This window comes from Oenanthe melanoleuca, chromosome 10, assembly GCF_029582105.1.
Source record: "Oenanthe melanoleuca isolate GR-GAL-2019-014 chromosome 10, OMel1.0, whole genome shotgun sequence".
NCBI classification, from domain to species: Eukaryota; Metazoa; Chordata; class Aves; order Passeriformes; family Muscicapidae; genus Oenanthe; species Oenanthe melanoleuca.
Window position 1 is genome coordinate 1831454 of NC_079344.1, and position 15327 is coordinate 1846780.

At 44.3% G+C, this 15327-nt stretch overlaps 2 protein-coding genes and 4 non-coding genes across 6 annotated transcripts; 5 read left to right on the top strand and 1 right to left on the bottom strand.

The window, feature by feature from the left end:
- Positions 1-556: 556 nt before the first annotated feature.
- On the bottom strand, positions 557-9654 carry ZWILCH (zwilch kinetochore protein). The gene is made up of 18 exons (XM_056499407.1): positions 9317-9654; positions 8694-8745; positions 8161-8256; positions 7935-8053; positions 7202-7398; positions 6636-6715; positions 6216-6371; positions 5942-6013; positions 5533-5626; positions 5106-5161; positions 4208-4310; positions 3608-3687; positions 3262-3418; positions 2662-2690; positions 2171-2307; positions 1813-1908; positions 1606-1724; positions 557-1002 (listed from the first exon to the last, which is right to left on the bottom strand). The coding sequence occupies exons 1-18, from the start codon at positions 9652-9654 to the stop codon at positions 911-913; spliced, it is 2073 nt and encodes a 690-aa protein (XP_056355382.1). The 3' UTR covers positions 557-910.
- Positions 9655-14824, top strand: RPL4 (ribosomal protein L4). Its single transcript, XM_056499409.1, has 10 exons — positions 9655-9743; positions 10988-11159; positions 11946-12052; positions 12365-12503; positions 12832-12956; positions 13276-13405; positions 13831-13987; positions 14116-14199; positions 14400-14520; positions 14599-14824. The coding sequence occupies exons 1-10, from the start codon at positions 9741-9743 to the stop codon at positions 14743-14745; spliced, it is 1185 nt and encodes a 394-aa protein (XP_056355384.1). The 5' UTR covers positions 9655-9740; the 3' UTR covers positions 14746-14824.
- On the top strand, positions 10810-10910 carry LOC130257606 (small nucleolar RNA SNORD16). Its single transcript, XR_008841354.1, has one exon. It is a non-coding gene; the product is annotated as a small nucleolar RNA SNORD16 (small nucleolar RNA).
- LOC130257603 (small nucleolar RNA SNORD18) lies at positions 11800-11870 on the top strand. The gene has a single exon (XR_008841351.1). It is a non-coding gene; the product is annotated as a small nucleolar RNA SNORD18 (small nucleolar RNA).
- On the top strand, positions 12201-12300 carry LOC130257605 (small nucleolar RNA SNORD16). The gene has a single exon (XR_008841353.1). It is a non-coding gene; the product is annotated as a small nucleolar RNA SNORD16 (small nucleolar RNA).
- Positions 13449-13519, top strand: LOC130257604 (small nucleolar RNA SNORD18). Its single transcript, XR_008841352.1, has one exon. It is a non-coding gene; the product is annotated as a small nucleolar RNA SNORD18 (small nucleolar RNA).
- Positions 14825-15327: the final 503 nt, after the last annotated feature.

The following is a 15327-nucleotide window of genomic DNA, read 5'->3' on the forward strand; positions in this document are numbered from 1 at the left end:
TATAAAAACTTGGTTCCTCAATTCATCTGGCTATACTTAAAATACAACTTCCTGTGCTTCAAACCAGAAGTTACAAAAATGTATAAAACTATAATAATAATTTATAGTTTCTAAAAGCATGGAATTGGGGGTTTTCCTTATTCTTACATATCCATAGTTAAGTTTTTAATGCAAAAAATTTGTCTCAGATTATTTAGTCAGCATGTACAAAACTATGGAATTGTTTAAATTAGACCACCAAAATGTTACCTGAACATAACACATGCAACTGCCAAAATATATTTAATGATTATGTCCAGCCAATTATACTGCTTTTGTTTTTCAAAAAATTACGCAAAACATACAATACAACACTGTTAAAATAACTCACTTCACATTGAAGGAATAAAATAATTTGAAGAGGAGAGAGAAGTATTTCCAAGAATACTCCAAAATATAAATACAGGGACAAAGAAACCCATAGCAGCTGAAGATCCCAAGGCCCTGGACTTCAGGATGATGAAGCATCACTTGATCCCAGAAGAACATGACAATATTGTTTGGTTTGTTGGTTAAGATAACTCACCCTTTGAATGGTGTCTGATTGAATTTTTAATGATCAAAAAATAAAGTATGAAACCCCAAAGTGCACAACTTTGTTGAATACATTTTAATATATGAAAAATATCCACCATATTTACAAAATATTTACACTGAACAGTCATAATTGCACTGCATTTTTAACAAATGAGGTGCTACAGGTGAATTGTGTTGTGAAGGTCCCACTTAGGTGTAATAAAGTAAATAAATCAGTGAAAATGAACTGTTTGAAGCCTAAAGTATGTGTTTCTAAAAGTTCTGTTGGGACAGAAAACACTATATTTTCCCCCTTTTTGTACCTTTCCAGTCCTGTCTGCTCAGTAACATCAACTTAAGTGAACTGCACCTGACTGCACTGAGTCAGGGTAATAAAATACAGCCTTTCTTCACTGCTTCCATTTACTGTGGAGTCAGAAAAGAAACCTGCAAGGACAAAGAGAAAAGTTGAGATTAGGAGCAGCTTCCAGAACTGTGTTACTGAAGTACTTCATGACAAAAATCAATAATGACAGGAAAGATTCACCAAATCACTTCAAACCTCTTCCCAAAAAGGCAAATCATTTCTGTACCAGTCTCTCTGCTTAATTCTTCTCCATTCTGATGCTTTTCCACTTGTCCTACACTTGCTTGCAGCGAGGCAGATCTTCTCCCCTTTGCACCTTCTGACTTGAGACCAGCATTAACAACAGGGACATTTCTCTTCTAAACTCTTCTCAGATTCATTGGCACGCATTTTAGAAACAAGGTGCACGATTTTTTGGATATCAATCATCTCATATTTGGAACTATTCTGTCATTTTAACTCTAAAAACATAACTCAGCCAAGGTGAGAAGGCAAAAAGGCACCACTTTCTGAATATCCTTAATTCTATAAATACCACCTCACTCTTTTAGTAGAAGGCAAAATATCATTTTGCTTTTGCTGAAAAGTAAAGCTCAGACCCACTGAACTCAGGATAAAAACTGAATTTGTTTGAAGTTTGTGATTATTTTTTGATTATTTCATTTCACACCAACATTCCCCACCTGAACTGTTTGCTGTCCCATGTTCAACTGGAGCATAGGTACTGACTTGCCATGTTGTTTTAACCTCCTTCTGTCCATGTCCACTACTTATCTCCACCTTCCAGACTTCAGGGTTATCACTGAGAGAATAATCAAAAAACATCAAAATTGAGTCAGGTATTCAGTCACATCTGAATTTTATGCTGCAAACACTGAAGTTTCTCTTACTTTTGATAGAATTTCTTCACCAGAGCTGGTGTGATGGGCAGCTGAAACACATGCTTCTCATTCAGAGGGTTCTCCTTGTAATACTTCATGCAAATCCTACAAGAGATATCAGGTTACTTTCTTTAAAGAAATGCTTGTACAACAGAGCATAAACCTTGTGCAAAATGAACTATACTCTCACATTTTATTACTTCCCTTACTCTTCAGTTTTAGTCCCAAAGCAAAACTTGGCAGGAAGATCCAACTGCTGCTTCTGCAGTCTCACTATCTCCAACACTAAGGTGTTTCATTAAAACTGTCCAACAAACTCTACTTGTGATTGCTATTTAAAGAGTAGAAGTAAAAATGAAATAATTACTGTGTCAAAGGGAAGAGGTTCTCATGTCTGAACTGCAGTAAGCCTGTACAGCTGACCATTATTTCCAGCATATGGTGAAGCTTCTGAACACGCTGCACTTGTTCCTGCAGATCCACTGAAATGGAAATGAAGTAATCCTGGAAGAGCAAAGAGCTTCTGTTCTCACCTGAGCACTCCATTGCTACACACACATCACACCCTCAGTAAATAAAATCATCTTCCTGCTTCTTTGGAGAAGCCAAAATTTTTAGAATGGCCCAGCAAACTCAGAACAAAGCCCCATCAAAGTGTGACAAAGGTTCACTGCCTGACAGTGACCCAGATCAGACATCAAAGGAATTATCTGGGAATAAGGAAACAAAACAAAGGCATTTCTGCAGTGTGCTGTTCCAGCCTTATTATCTGCAGTTCAGTTTCTCAGCTTATATGATTTGCATCCCACCATCAGCTAAGCATGCTCTGCTTTATGAAATAAAAATAAAGCATCTCACCAAGTAGGTCACTGTTGCAAGTTCCTGGCCTGTAAAAGGAACCGTAGGAAAACATTTAATACATGGTATGAGAGGAAACACAAGCAATATTCAAACAGGTCATCAAACAGGAAATTCTACTAAAGTACAAAGTCAGCAGGAGTGTAATGTTATTTATTGACATGATTATTCATTCCAAACAAGAAAACCTCTCTAAAGTGGTATTGTCAAGGAATGGTTTTATTTACCACCAAGGCTGCACAATGAAGAAACCCACCATGTACTTGGAGACAACCACCCCCCTCAGGACATACGAGTTTACAAAAGTAGGGAAAATAATAAAGCAAATAAACAAAGAATGAAAGCAGGATGGCAGATGCCAAAAGGAAATGAAGGGGTAACAACAGTGGTAAAACACAGAGCTATGCTTCTTTTGAAACAAATAAGTTTTTAAAAGTTTGACATTTAAAAGCTGAAAAGTTCCATTATTAAGGAAGCTGGAAACTGCACTTCAGCAGATGGGAAGGAAGAGAGATGGAGGTCACCCAAAAAGTTCGTTATTTCCTGCATGGAACACCTTTTCTCTTGAATTCCTATGCTGTTACCAAGTGCCAGGCTCACCTATGAAAAAACTGACATAATCCTTCTTCATCTTCTCCAAGCCAATCTCCAGGAGCATCTGAATGGGAGTGATGTCACTGAGGGAAACATCCTCCATCTTTCCATGGTAGGACTGTTGGATCAATTGACTTAAGAAACTGCTACTCCCTTGATGAATCTAAAAATAAACAAGTCTTTTTGTGATGGAACTGTGCTTGAAACATCATCAGCATTGTTCAGAAGTTCAACACCAAGGAAACACATAATTTTAAAACACCACAAACGAGGGGTAGGGAAGAGACAAGAACTGTATTTTACTTGAAACTATCCCAAATTTTGACATCTATTGTGAAATACAAATACATACCCATGGCTGTATCTCACCATGTTCCAGGGATTTTATGACCAGTGTGAAACAGTCTATTAACTCCTGATAGGAACTGACACCTGGAAAGAAAAACACAATATTTTAATTATCAATCCAGGCTCCTTCTCTGGCTGTTAAGTCAATAACAACAGGCCAACACACCCTTCCATGAACAAAACCCCTCAATTAAAGAATGAGGGCTGAAAACTCTAAAAAAACAATGATCAACAGAGACCACTGAACTATATATACACTGAAGATTGTCCTTCAGATCTAGAGAAAAAGGAATTATAAAGTTTTCAGTTTTAGAGCAGATGGGTTTTAGGTTCAGAGCAACTACCCATGGTTTAGTACCTTTTGCAGTCAAAGTAAATTATCTCCTGTTAGATGCTGGTCTGCCATTGGAATATTGTAAGAAAACACACTATCCTATATCCCTAAAATGAGCTCTTTTAGGAAGAGATTGCTGATACCAATTTTCTGAAGAGCTGAGGAGTCCTTAAAACAGAGAAATGGACAGGAATTTCCCTGAAAAGAGAATACTGCCTAGCAGACAAAGAGGAAAATGAAAGGAAAAGAGATGGGGCACAATACACTCACTTTTCATTTTGCACCATAATTGCTCAGTAAAATCCAGGTCTCCTCGCTCACCAAAGATTGATTTTATGCAACTGTCCACAGCAGCTGTATCACACTTGATTTTCTGGAAGAATGTGTTTGTTTTAATGAAAAATGGTGCCTGAGAATCAAAAACCTTCCACATTTGAATTTCTCCAGAGATCAAAGCTGGCTGCATCACTGATTTTGACCCTTTTCCAGGGAAACTACCACACAGTAATTTTATTTAAAAGTGAGTCTGATTCTTTGCAGAATTACCACACTGGATAACTGCTATCCTTGGACCAGAAACAAAAGCCACTGTCAGAGAGATTTCAGATCCCAGCCAGGTGTTATCTGTGTGCCCAGGAGTGTCCTGGGAGGCCAAAACCCAGACACATAAATTCTCAGAGCAGAGAACTACTTCCCTGTAATCCTGATACAGAATAGTTCTGTTGACACAGAAATCATTATAGTCGTAGATTACCCACAAAATTCTGCTTCTCTCTTAATTGAAAATAGACCTACACCTTTCCTTGTAGGCTGAGAGAAGAAAACATCTTAATATAACTAAACACATTTTTTATAATTTGAATTTGCCCATTGCTTTACAATATCATAACCTCTAGATAAAGAGGACACATATTCAGCTGTTCACTAAATTAGGCAAAAAAGCAAATTAATCCTAGAATGCAATGGCACAAAGGTCAGAGTTCCTGGAAGAAATCAGACCTTCTCTCATTATTTTTACACAGCTGAGACAGGAAGCAAGAGATCCACGTTCCTTTACATCACTGTATTTACACATACAAACAATATACAAAATTTAGTCAAAATTTGAAATAACTGCAGTTAAAAGGGAAGCAGAATGACAAAACAGCTGTTAGGAAATTGCACACACCTCTGTTTCATCCTTGTTTCCAAATATATAATCTCCATCCAGCTTCTTCTTTAAATCTAGTAGAGTTAAGAAAATAAGTTTTACCACTATGAAAAGTGTCATCAAATCAATTATTAATCCCCAGGCACATCATAACTAACAAATACCCTGAATAATAGAACTGATTCATTTAAAAATGGTTTTATTGGGTAAGGATATAGTGTGAAAATACTTTAAAAATGTTTTTTATTATTATGACTTTGATCCATAATACTAGGACAAAGAAAACTGACAAATAAGTATTAACTTATTTAACTACTCTGGGAAGTGGTTACAGCACAGAAATGAACATTTCCACTTCTGATGCTTTAGAAGTTGTATGTGGAATTCCCTGTTACTCCTGTGAAGTGCCACACCCCTCCCTCCCCATGGATCAAGCAGCATTTACCAGTCAGAAATTCCTGGACCAGTTTAAGAGCTGATTCAGACTCTGATGGCTCAGGCCACTCAGTCACACCCGTCCTCACACCTTCAGCCAAAGCCTAAAGGCAGCAGGAAAATCACAACAGAAATCAGATCTTCTTGGGAGTCCTGCATGTGCCATCTTTCACAGATAACTTCACCAAGAATCACAAATCTCTGCACAGCTAACCAGGAGTTACAAATTTTCAGAATTTCCTGGATGATTTGTCCTCTTTGTATTCAAGATTTCTAAAATTGAACCCAAAATTGCAGCTAAAATAAACCCTTGAAGTTGTCTTTGAAACACCTGATGAAGTTTTCAATAAAGCAAATTTTTAGCCCAAAAATCCCCATTCCACGCCAAAGTGAAATTGGAATTTCTCCCCTGCACTCACCAAGAGGAACTGCAGCTCTCTGTACAGCTGGAACACAGGACTTCTGGGGTCCCCTGACTCCAGGGCAATATTCTGAAAGTTCCACAAGTTTATCTCAGTTTCAAACTTGATTTCTAAAGTATCCTAAAACTTTCATCAGTGAGAAACATGTCAGCACAACTTATAATTCAGCTTATGAACAATTACATTGCTTTTATCTCCCATCTTTTACACTACTCATGATGTGAATTGTGCCAAGAGCTGGGGTTTCTTTGCTTTTCCCATCCTGACTTACCAGGGTGGCAGCAGAGATCAGTGGGGGAGTCTCCAGAATCTTTTCCACACCATTCCATGTGATATCCACACAGATGTTGCTCCCAGATTCTACAATGGTGTCCTCTATTGCAGCAGCTGTAATCAGCTCATACTGAGCAAATCCTTTTGTTGTCACCTAAAATGAACACATTTCAAAAATAAAAACAACAAAACTAGCATAGGTAAAGTAATTTTAAAAGCATTTCACAAACATGCTAAAAAGAGTTAATACCAGACAAATGCATTATAAACATGACCTGAAATCAGACTGTTATACTACAGGATCATACTAAGGTGAGTTTCCATAGAGGAACTAAAAAGCTTCCCCAAACCAGCATCATAAATCCAAAATAAAGTTTTTCAACTTCAACTGAAGCCATAATAGAGCATAAAAACCTACAACAGATGAATGATGTCTTATTTTATGTTCCATTTTGAGCTCTTCCAGGTTTGCAAAACGAGTTTTATCAGCTGTAGGACCTAGGAAAAGAAAAAAAGTGAAAATCAAAAAAACCCATTTGACACAATGGAAATTTAGCACTTCAAATTCATTTCCAAATACTCCATTTGGTAAAGCACAATTCATGCTGTTCTTTAGAAAGCTGAAGTTCTCCCTGCATTTCTGCTACTGATTATAAAAACTGGTATGAACACAAATAAATGTTTAGAATGAGTCAGAGGTTGTGTAAGATGCTGAATGGCAGCAGTTTAAATTTCCTGTTGTTGCACCTGAGTTGAAGTAGGCCTGCACAGCTACAGGTGCATCAAGTAGATTAAAAAGCAATTTCCCCCACACATCATTGGTTAAAACATCTTTTATTTTAACCCCTTCTTGTTCATTAAAACCAGGAATAAAGAGCATTTCCAAGCCAGTATCGCAAAGAACAAAGACAGCATTGTGACACCAGCATTCCCACATTTTTTAGCCTTTCTCATTTTATTTTCTGTGCACCATGATCACCTTACCATCACATGAAACTGTGTAAATATTGAGCCCTGTGACTTTGTTTCCAGCCTTGAGAGGCTCAGCTCCAATCCAGCAGGTGTGCTGAGGGTCACAACCATCACATCTGGCCCAGAGGGGAGGGAGCACAACCAGGTCACTCATCCCCACGTTGCTCATGTTTGGGTTTTGCACCATGGTGTACAAGGAAATCAACTGCCTGGAAATAGGAACAGGGAGAAAGTCAGGTGCCAGCAAATAACACAATATATTAATGTAGACTGAATATTCTAAAATTATAAATGAATATTGCATTTTAAGCTAATTAAAAGAATATATTGGTTAGGTAAACCACATTTGATACTATGCATTGGTACCATCTTTGGTATTTTAATAACACCAAAGATGCAAATCAGATTCTTAGGGCTTTTTTTAGCAGAAACTTTACCAAATAAAACAAGCACTGTAGTCTAAGTGAGCTTTTTTTGCTCATCTACAGCCAGTGAATCCCATTAACCAAACAGCCCAGCTCACAGGTGCTTTTCCAATACCTGGATTTGAGCTACTTTTTTAAACATTTTCAGCCATTAAAAGTAGGGAGGCCCTTTTGCAGGATGGAAAACAGTCACAACTCCTTATAAACTAATTAATAATTTTATTCAGGGGATTGAAAATACAGGTTCAGAATATTAGAAAAAGACAGAAAATTACAAAAGAAAACTCCCTCAAAAGGGGAGGGAAAGCATTCCCACTCACTTTGCTCTTCCAACAGAAAGAGCCAGGGCTCCAGGAGTCTCCTTTGGCAAAACCTCAGATGCATAAACATCATCATCTGTTCTTGATTCCTCCATGGAGTCACTTTCTTTATTGTGTGTCTTTAAGAGAAATGTGCACGTAAGTCAAAAACTGCAAGGTGCATGAAAAAAATCTGATGGGAATTCAAAAGTCTGGGTTCCATTTAACATCTACCATGCACACTTACAGCTTTCTGTAAAATATACATTGCACTGCTTCCATTCCAAAACTTTTCAACAGGGCTTTTATAACTGCCACCAACCAATGAGATCTCTACATCGGTCTGCAAAAAAAAAAAATCAGAATTTTTTAATACGTTGCAAAGAGATGCTGCATTTCAGTATTCTTTTTAATACCAGAAACAGCAAAACTAAATAATTCCACAGACTGTTTTCCAATTCTGTTGTATCCATTGGTGACCCACTTGCAGCCTTCCTGAAGTACCTGAAGGGAGCCGACAGGAAAGGTGGAGAGAGACCAATGAAGAGGATGGAGTGACAGAATAGGGTGGAATGGCTTCACACTGACAGAGTAGGTTTAGATTGGAAATTAGATTGTGAGGGTGGGCAGGCCCTGGCACAGGTGCCCGGAGAAGCTGTGGCTGCCCCTGGATCCCTGGAAGCGCCCAAGGCTGGGTTGGACAGGGCTTGGAGCAGCCTGGGACAGTGGAAGGTGTCCCTGCCAAGTTCCCTTCCAAGCCAAACCAGTCTATGATTTTACCTCGTAGAGATAGGGATGTTCAGGGATATTGTCCTTTCCTTCTTTACGTATCCTGAAAGAAAAGAAAAGGTTGAGATACACGACCTTTCCCCTCAGCATTCCTCATTAAACAGCAACATTATCCGTATACATTAAACACTCCAAGGCTACAACCGGAGCCTCATCAGCCTCCCCACAAGCGGGGCCAGACCTCCCTCAGCAGAGCAGCGGAGAACCCCAGGCAGCGACCCCATCAGCACCAGAGCAGGAGCCCGGACAGCCCCGGGAACAGCCCCGATCCCCACAGGAACAGGAGCCCAGAGAGCCCCGGGAACAGCCCCGATCCCCACAGGAACAGGAGACCGGACAGCCCCGGGAACAGCCCCGAGAACAGCCCCGATCCCCACAGGAACAGGAGCCCGGAGAGCCCCGGGAACAGCCCCGATCCCCACAGGAACAGGAGACCGGACAGCCCCGGGAACAGCCCCGAGAACAGCCCCGATCCCCACAGGAACAGGAGCCCGGACAGCCCCGGGAACAGCCCCGATCCCCACAGGAACAGGAGCCCGGACAGCCCCGGCAACAGCCCCGATCCCCACAGGAACAGGAGACCGGACAGCCCCGGGAACAGCCCCGATCCTCACCGGAGGAGAAGCTCGCCCAGGCCGCCGCCCGCCCGGCGCCGCCGCTCCGCCGCCATCGCCGCCCGCCACAATCGAACCTCCCGCCCGCCGGCGCCAGCGAGTCCCGTGAGGGGAGGGGCCGCGTCACGCTGGATCCCTCCGCCAGAAAAGAGTTTCCTGCTTTGACGGGGAACTGAGGGCGAAATAGGAGCCCGGAGGGCTCGGGATGGACGCGGCGAGACCGAAGAGCCTTGGATGGGGACTGGAACCGGGGTTGGAGCTCGGTCCCGAACTCGGGCTGGAGTTGGGTGCTGACCGCCCGGCGCGGCAGATGCTGTGGTCAGGAGGCGGAGGCACATCCACGTAGCGACGGGAGGGTGACGAGTCCTTCCTTTTCCGGTCGGGGCGCGGCGCAGGCGGCGGCCCCACGAGCTGCTCCGCCGCCATGGTGAGGGGAGCGCCGGGCCGGGCCCGGGGCAGCGGCGGCCGGGGGGAGCGGGGCGGGCAGCGGAGCCGGGCTGGGGGAGCCGGGCCCAGCGGGCACGGCCGAGCCGCGGGCAGCTCGGGGGCCGCGCTGGCGGCGTGGAGCGCGCGGCCGCCATTTTGGGCCCGTCAGCGCTCGGCGGCCGCGTGGAGCCCGTGAGCGGCCGGGCCGGGCCGGGGGGGGCCGCGGGCGGGAGCTCGGCGTGGTGTGCCTAAAGTCCTCTTTTCTATGGGCGTGGGAAGCGGTGGGATAGGTTTTTATCGCATCTGGCAGCGCTTTGTAGTTTCTATGTGCATTTAAAGCTAAACAGGCCCAGCGGGAGCGTTTGCGCCCATATAGAGTGGGAAGAACGGCTTTTATATATACATTTTTTTTAACCTATTTTTATTGCTAGACAGGCTTTAAGAGGCCTTGGTCAAGAATCCGGTTGCAAATGAATAACTTTTCTCGCCGATAAGCTCAGATTGTGCTGTGATGCCTTCACCCTGATCAAGTTTGTGTTGGGGTCTCTGGATTAGCACCAGGGGCCAGAGCCTCGCTCGTGCCCGTGTTATATTTGGCGATGGCCCTTCCATTGCTATTAGCTGGTCAGTTTGGCGTTCTAGAGTATTTTAATAACTCTGAAATAAGCTGCAGACGAGAAGGGGAATGAATATGCTTTGCCTGCACTGTTACTACAAGATTAATTAACAGCCAATACAGTATAATGCTTAAATATTGTTTTTAAAATGTTCATCCTCTGGATATTTTTGGGCATCCTTTCAGCTGGTGCTGAGAGCAGCTTTTCACTGCACAAATTTTAAAGCACCAAAGATTGTTCAGGGGGTCCAGACTTCCCTCTGGCACTGATGAGCTGCAGTAGAGAAGTTGGTTGCAGCATTTCCAAATTCAAATTGCTTGCTTAACACAGGTGGGGTTTTTTAATAGTAGATGAGAAGTAGTTTTGAAGGGGTTTATTACAGAGCCCGGGGGCTGAATTGTTTTGGAAATGTCTGGGTGAGAAGTGTAGAGCACAACTTTGATAAAATATTGCTGTGATGACGTAATTTGCGTCTTATCCAGTGCTCAGCGACAGTTGCCTGCTGTCAGCGTGCTGGCGCTGCTGAGCTGACGACTCCTTCGTTCTGAGCAGTATTTGATGAATTTAAAACACCAGAAATTGACTCGGCAGAAAGTCCCCTCGCTACTCAAGGCTCTGTGCTCCCCAGGCTTGCGCTCGGCCGCTGATCTCCGTGTACTCCGAGAAGGGGGAGGCGTCGGGCAAGAACGTGACGCTGCCCGCGGTGTTCAAGGCGCCCATCCGGCCCGACGTGGTGAACTTCGTGCACACCAACCTGCGCAAGAACAACCGGCAGCCCTACGCCGTCAGCGAGCTCGCAGGTACCTGCCCGCAGGCGATGCAGATGCAAATGGAGCTGGAGTTGGGCTAGGAGTGCTTATCGGTTCGTAGAAGGCAACTGTTAACTGTTGGAACCTTAAAACTGGGAGTTCTGAACTTCCTGTGCTAGCAGGCACTGACCCCCAGGAAAGCGCTGCTTGACCTGGAGCCATAAAAAAAAAAGTTCCAAAATTAAGTAATACAGCTAAGATCACAAGTATTTGCTTTAGGTAAAAGTGTATAATATCGTATGGTGAAAAACTTAAAATTTTAAGTCTTACAATATAGTAGTATAAAAAAATGACGAGTATCTAGTTTAAGTAAAAGTGTATAATAGTGAAAAATTTAAAATGTAAAATCTTTAAATGTAGCAATATAAAAGAATAGATCACAAGTATCTAGTTTGAAAAAAGTGTAATATCACCTGGTGAAAAATTTAAAATTTAAAGGCTTAAAATATAGCAATATATCTTATAGCAATATAGCAATAACATTTTAACAAACAAACATGCTAGGTATAGCAGTGCCAAGTCAGACCTCCAGACTGAGCATCAAGTTAAAATAAGTGTCTTAAAGATCTTAAGTGAGAATCAAGAACATTTTTATACTAGGATTAAGTTTTCCTGATGGAGATCCTTAATGCCAAAATGATGAGATTCCACTTCATTGGTCCGTGTTTCTGAAACACATGATTGTGTGGAAGTTCTGATTGGTGCCCTGAGTTGAGCATGCCTCTGTTGTCACTCTCTGCAGTGGTGTCACTCTGTGCATGCCCCTCTCTCTGGCAGGTCACCAGACCAGTGCTGAATCATGGGGTACCGGCAGAGCCGTCGCTCGAATCCCGCGAGTGCGGGGCGGTGGCACTCACCGCTCTGGCCAGGGTGCCTTTGGCAATGTATCCTTCCATGGCAGTGCTGCCTTCAGAAACTCAGCCAGCAGAAAAGCTTCTAATATCTGAATGTGAGATGGAATCTTTCTCTTGAGGTAATGCAGCTCAGACTCAATGTGATTCCCACTCTCCAACCACCATGACTGTTCTGTCTTGCCATGATGTCGTAATTTGCGCCTTACCCTGTGCCCAGGGACAGTTGCCTGCTGTCAGAGTCCTGGCACAGGTGGTTGACGACCCTTTAATGCTGAGCAAGCAATAAAAAGTCACTTTGGGATAAGAAAGCTCCACAAAGTTGTTCTTAACTGCAGCTCCCAGATGTGTCGTGGCGGCCGCATGTTCGCCCCGACCAAGACCTGGCGGCGCTGGCACCGCAGAGTGAACATCATGCAGAAGCGTTACGCCATCTGCTCTGCCCTGGCTGCCTCTGCCCTCCCAGCTCTGGTCATGTCTAAAGGTGAGAGTTCTGCCTCTGGAACTGTTTGTCTGAGCCAGCATTGGGTACTTTGTGCTGACTTAAATGGAGTCTTGCGGTGCGGTTTGATTTCTGTTCATGGAGGCAAGAGATTTACTCAACACTCCAGAAAATCCTGTGAGAGACAGGCCTGTAAGACACCACTGGAACTTCACTGCTCTGGTTACTGTTCATGACTTTATTTCATTAATTTCTATCATTAATTTAATTTATCATGTATCATTTATGAATATACAAAGCAATAACCTTGAGGAATGAGTCCAGCCACGGTCAGTGGGTAACACTGAGTGTCTTGTGAAATCCTCTCTAGGCCACCGCATTGAGGAGATTCCAGAACTTCCTCTGGTTGTTGAGGACAAGGTTGAGGGCTACAAGAAAACCAAGGAAGCTGTTCTCCTCCTGAAGAAGCTTAAAGCTTGGAATGACATCAAAAAGGTGAGCTGGGAAGGTGTGATCTGAATGGCAAAACACAAGTGATTCAACTCTGCAGTTACCAGAATAGGAATTCCAAATAGTTCTGTGTTCTGACTCTGGAGAATGATGAACTTCTCACTGGTCCGTGTTGCAGATCTGCAGTGATGATGGTGAAGTTCTGACTGCAGCAGGGTGTTGAGTCTGCCTGGTGGGCTGGGGGCTGTGGGGATATTCAGGCTCTGCTTTTCCCAGTTGGGCTGAGGGATGTGGGGTTATTCAGGTTCTGTTTTTCCCAGCTGGGCTGGGGGCTGTGGGGATATTCAGGCTCTCCTTTTGCCAGGTTTACGCCTCCCAGCGCATGAGGGCCGGGAAGGGCAAGATGAGGAATCGGCGCCGCATCCAGCGCAGGGGACCCTGCATCATCTACAACGAGAACAACGGCATCATCAGAGCCTTCCGGAACATCCCAGGTAATGAGCCTGGCACACACTCACTCTTCTGCTGGGAGGCTGCCTGGAATGATGAGATTCCACTTCATTGGTCCGTGTTTCTGAAACACATGATTGTGTGGAAGTTCTGACTTGCTGCAGTTGTTCATACATTCTTTGTAAGAACCTTTTGGGGTGATGTTCAGGGTGTTTGACAAATGTTGCAGCAGTTCCAAACTCTGAACTGTGTTTGGGGCACAAATGAAGCTGCTGAGTTTGCCACTGGAAAAAGGCTGATGATTATTAATTTAAAAATTCAATAGATTTTCATGCAGAGGTGTGTGTAGCTCTTTAGTGTCAAAGCCAAAAACCCCCAGTCTTCTTTTTGCGTCTTGCCTATTGCTTATCCTCACCCTCCTCCATTTGAATTCCAAACTGAAGGGTTTGCTTTGCCTGGTTTCCTGCAGGAATCACTCTGCTGAACGTGAACAAGCTGAACCTGCTGCGCCTGGCTCCCGGGGGCCATGTGGGGCGTTTCTGCATCTGGACAGAGAGCGCCTTCCGCAAGCTGGACGATCTGTACGGCACCTGGCGCAAGGCTGCCACGCTCAAGAGCGACTACAAGTGAGTGCAGCCATGGTCCCCCCTCTTTCCCAGGAAAAGGGATACTGGGACTTGCTCCTAAATGCCTGGGTATGGTGAATTTGCCATGGTTTTATCACCTACTCACACACCAAACATTGATTTCGCAGCCTGCCAATGCACAAGATGACCAATACAGATATTGGAAGAATCATGAGAAGCCAGGAAATCCAGAAGGCCCTGCGTGCTCCAAAGTAAGTGATTTTATTTAATGAACAAAAGCTTTGCAGGGAGGCTTGAAATGGGTTTCAAGCTGGGTTTTTTTGATTTCTGGGTATAAACACAAGGAATTGCAGTTGTCCAGATTTCAAAGATAATTTAGTAGAACTGGCATTGCAAAAAAAAAAAAAAAAAAAAAAAAAGATGATAATGCGAACATGGCTGTGCTTTTCAGGAAGAAGATTCAGCGCAGGGTCCTGAAGAAGAACCCGCTGAAGAACCTGAGAATCATGATCAAGTTGAACCCGTACGCCAAAACCATGCGGCGCAACACCATCCTGCGGCACGCGCAGAACGTGAGTGGGGCCGGGCCGGGCCGGGGCTCCTGCCTCGCATACAGATAAGGATTGATGATCTCTCTCTCTCTGTTTCAGCACAAACTCAAGGAAGAGAAGAAAGCCAAGGCCCAGGCCAAGCTGGCAGCCAAGGCTCCAGCTGCTCCCAAAGCAGAGCCTGCTGCCAAGAAGGCCAAGACAGCCAAGGCAGCCAAGCCCGCAGCCAAGGCCAAGGCTGAGGCATAACCGGGGCCGTGCTGCCCCGGCTCCCTGCGGGGGCTGTGCCCGGGCTCTGTCCCTAATAAACACTGTTGGAAAAGAGAAACTGTGTGGGGTGTGCGTGTGTGAGCCGGCGTTTGAACGGAAACTTCCGGGGCGGGGAGAGGAGGGAGGTGCGGCTGAGCCCGCGGGGCGGGGCTGTTCCTGCTGCAAGGGCCACGGGTGCTCTCCTGCCTGAGCCTGTCATCTCCTTGGGGACCGACAGTGCCCCAGGGATCCATGAGCAGAGCCTCCTCCACCCTTTCCCGTGGGGACACAGGCAGCAGCGCCCCCAGCACTCCGCGGGATCGCGGCTGGCGCTCCCTGCTGGGGGCACGGGAACTGCACCGCAGGGAAAGGGCGCCACAGCCACAGGAGTAAAGAACTGCTACTCCTATCCCCAATCTTTGCCTGAGAACCCCTTAATTCCAAAATCATACTAATTGATTGGCTCCATTTCGAGGGAAGGCCCTGCTCTTCCCTAGCACACACCTGACTTTCAAACCAAAACAGAATGGTATCTAGTACAGCAAACCCATCCATATGGTTAGTATTAAATACTGGCATTAA

Bases quoted from the DNA above. Each gene is read 5' to 3' on its own strand.
- ZWILCH (XM_056499407.1), bottom strand. From the start codon at position 9,654: ATGTGCCTCCGCCTCCTGACCACAGCATCTGCCGCGCCGGGCGGTCAG. The intron at 7,399-7,934 runs GTGAGTGGGAAT...TCCTATTTCCAG, and splicing joins CTTTCTGTTGGAAGAGCAAA to GCAGTTGATTTCCTTGTACA. The intron at 6,372-6,635 runs GTAGGTTTTTAT...TGTTCATTTTAG, and splicing joins TAAGACATCATTCATCTGTT to GTGACAACAAAAGGATTTGC.
- RPL4 (XM_056499409.1), top strand. The intron at 12,504-12,831 runs GTGAGAGTTCTG...AATCCTCTCTAG, and splicing joins AGCTCTGGTCATGTCTAAAG to GCCACCGCATTGAGGAGATT. The intron at 14,521-14,598 runs GTGAGTGGGGCC...TCTCTGTTTCAG, and splicing joins TCCTGCGGCACGCGCAGAAC to CACAAACTCAAGGAAGAGAA.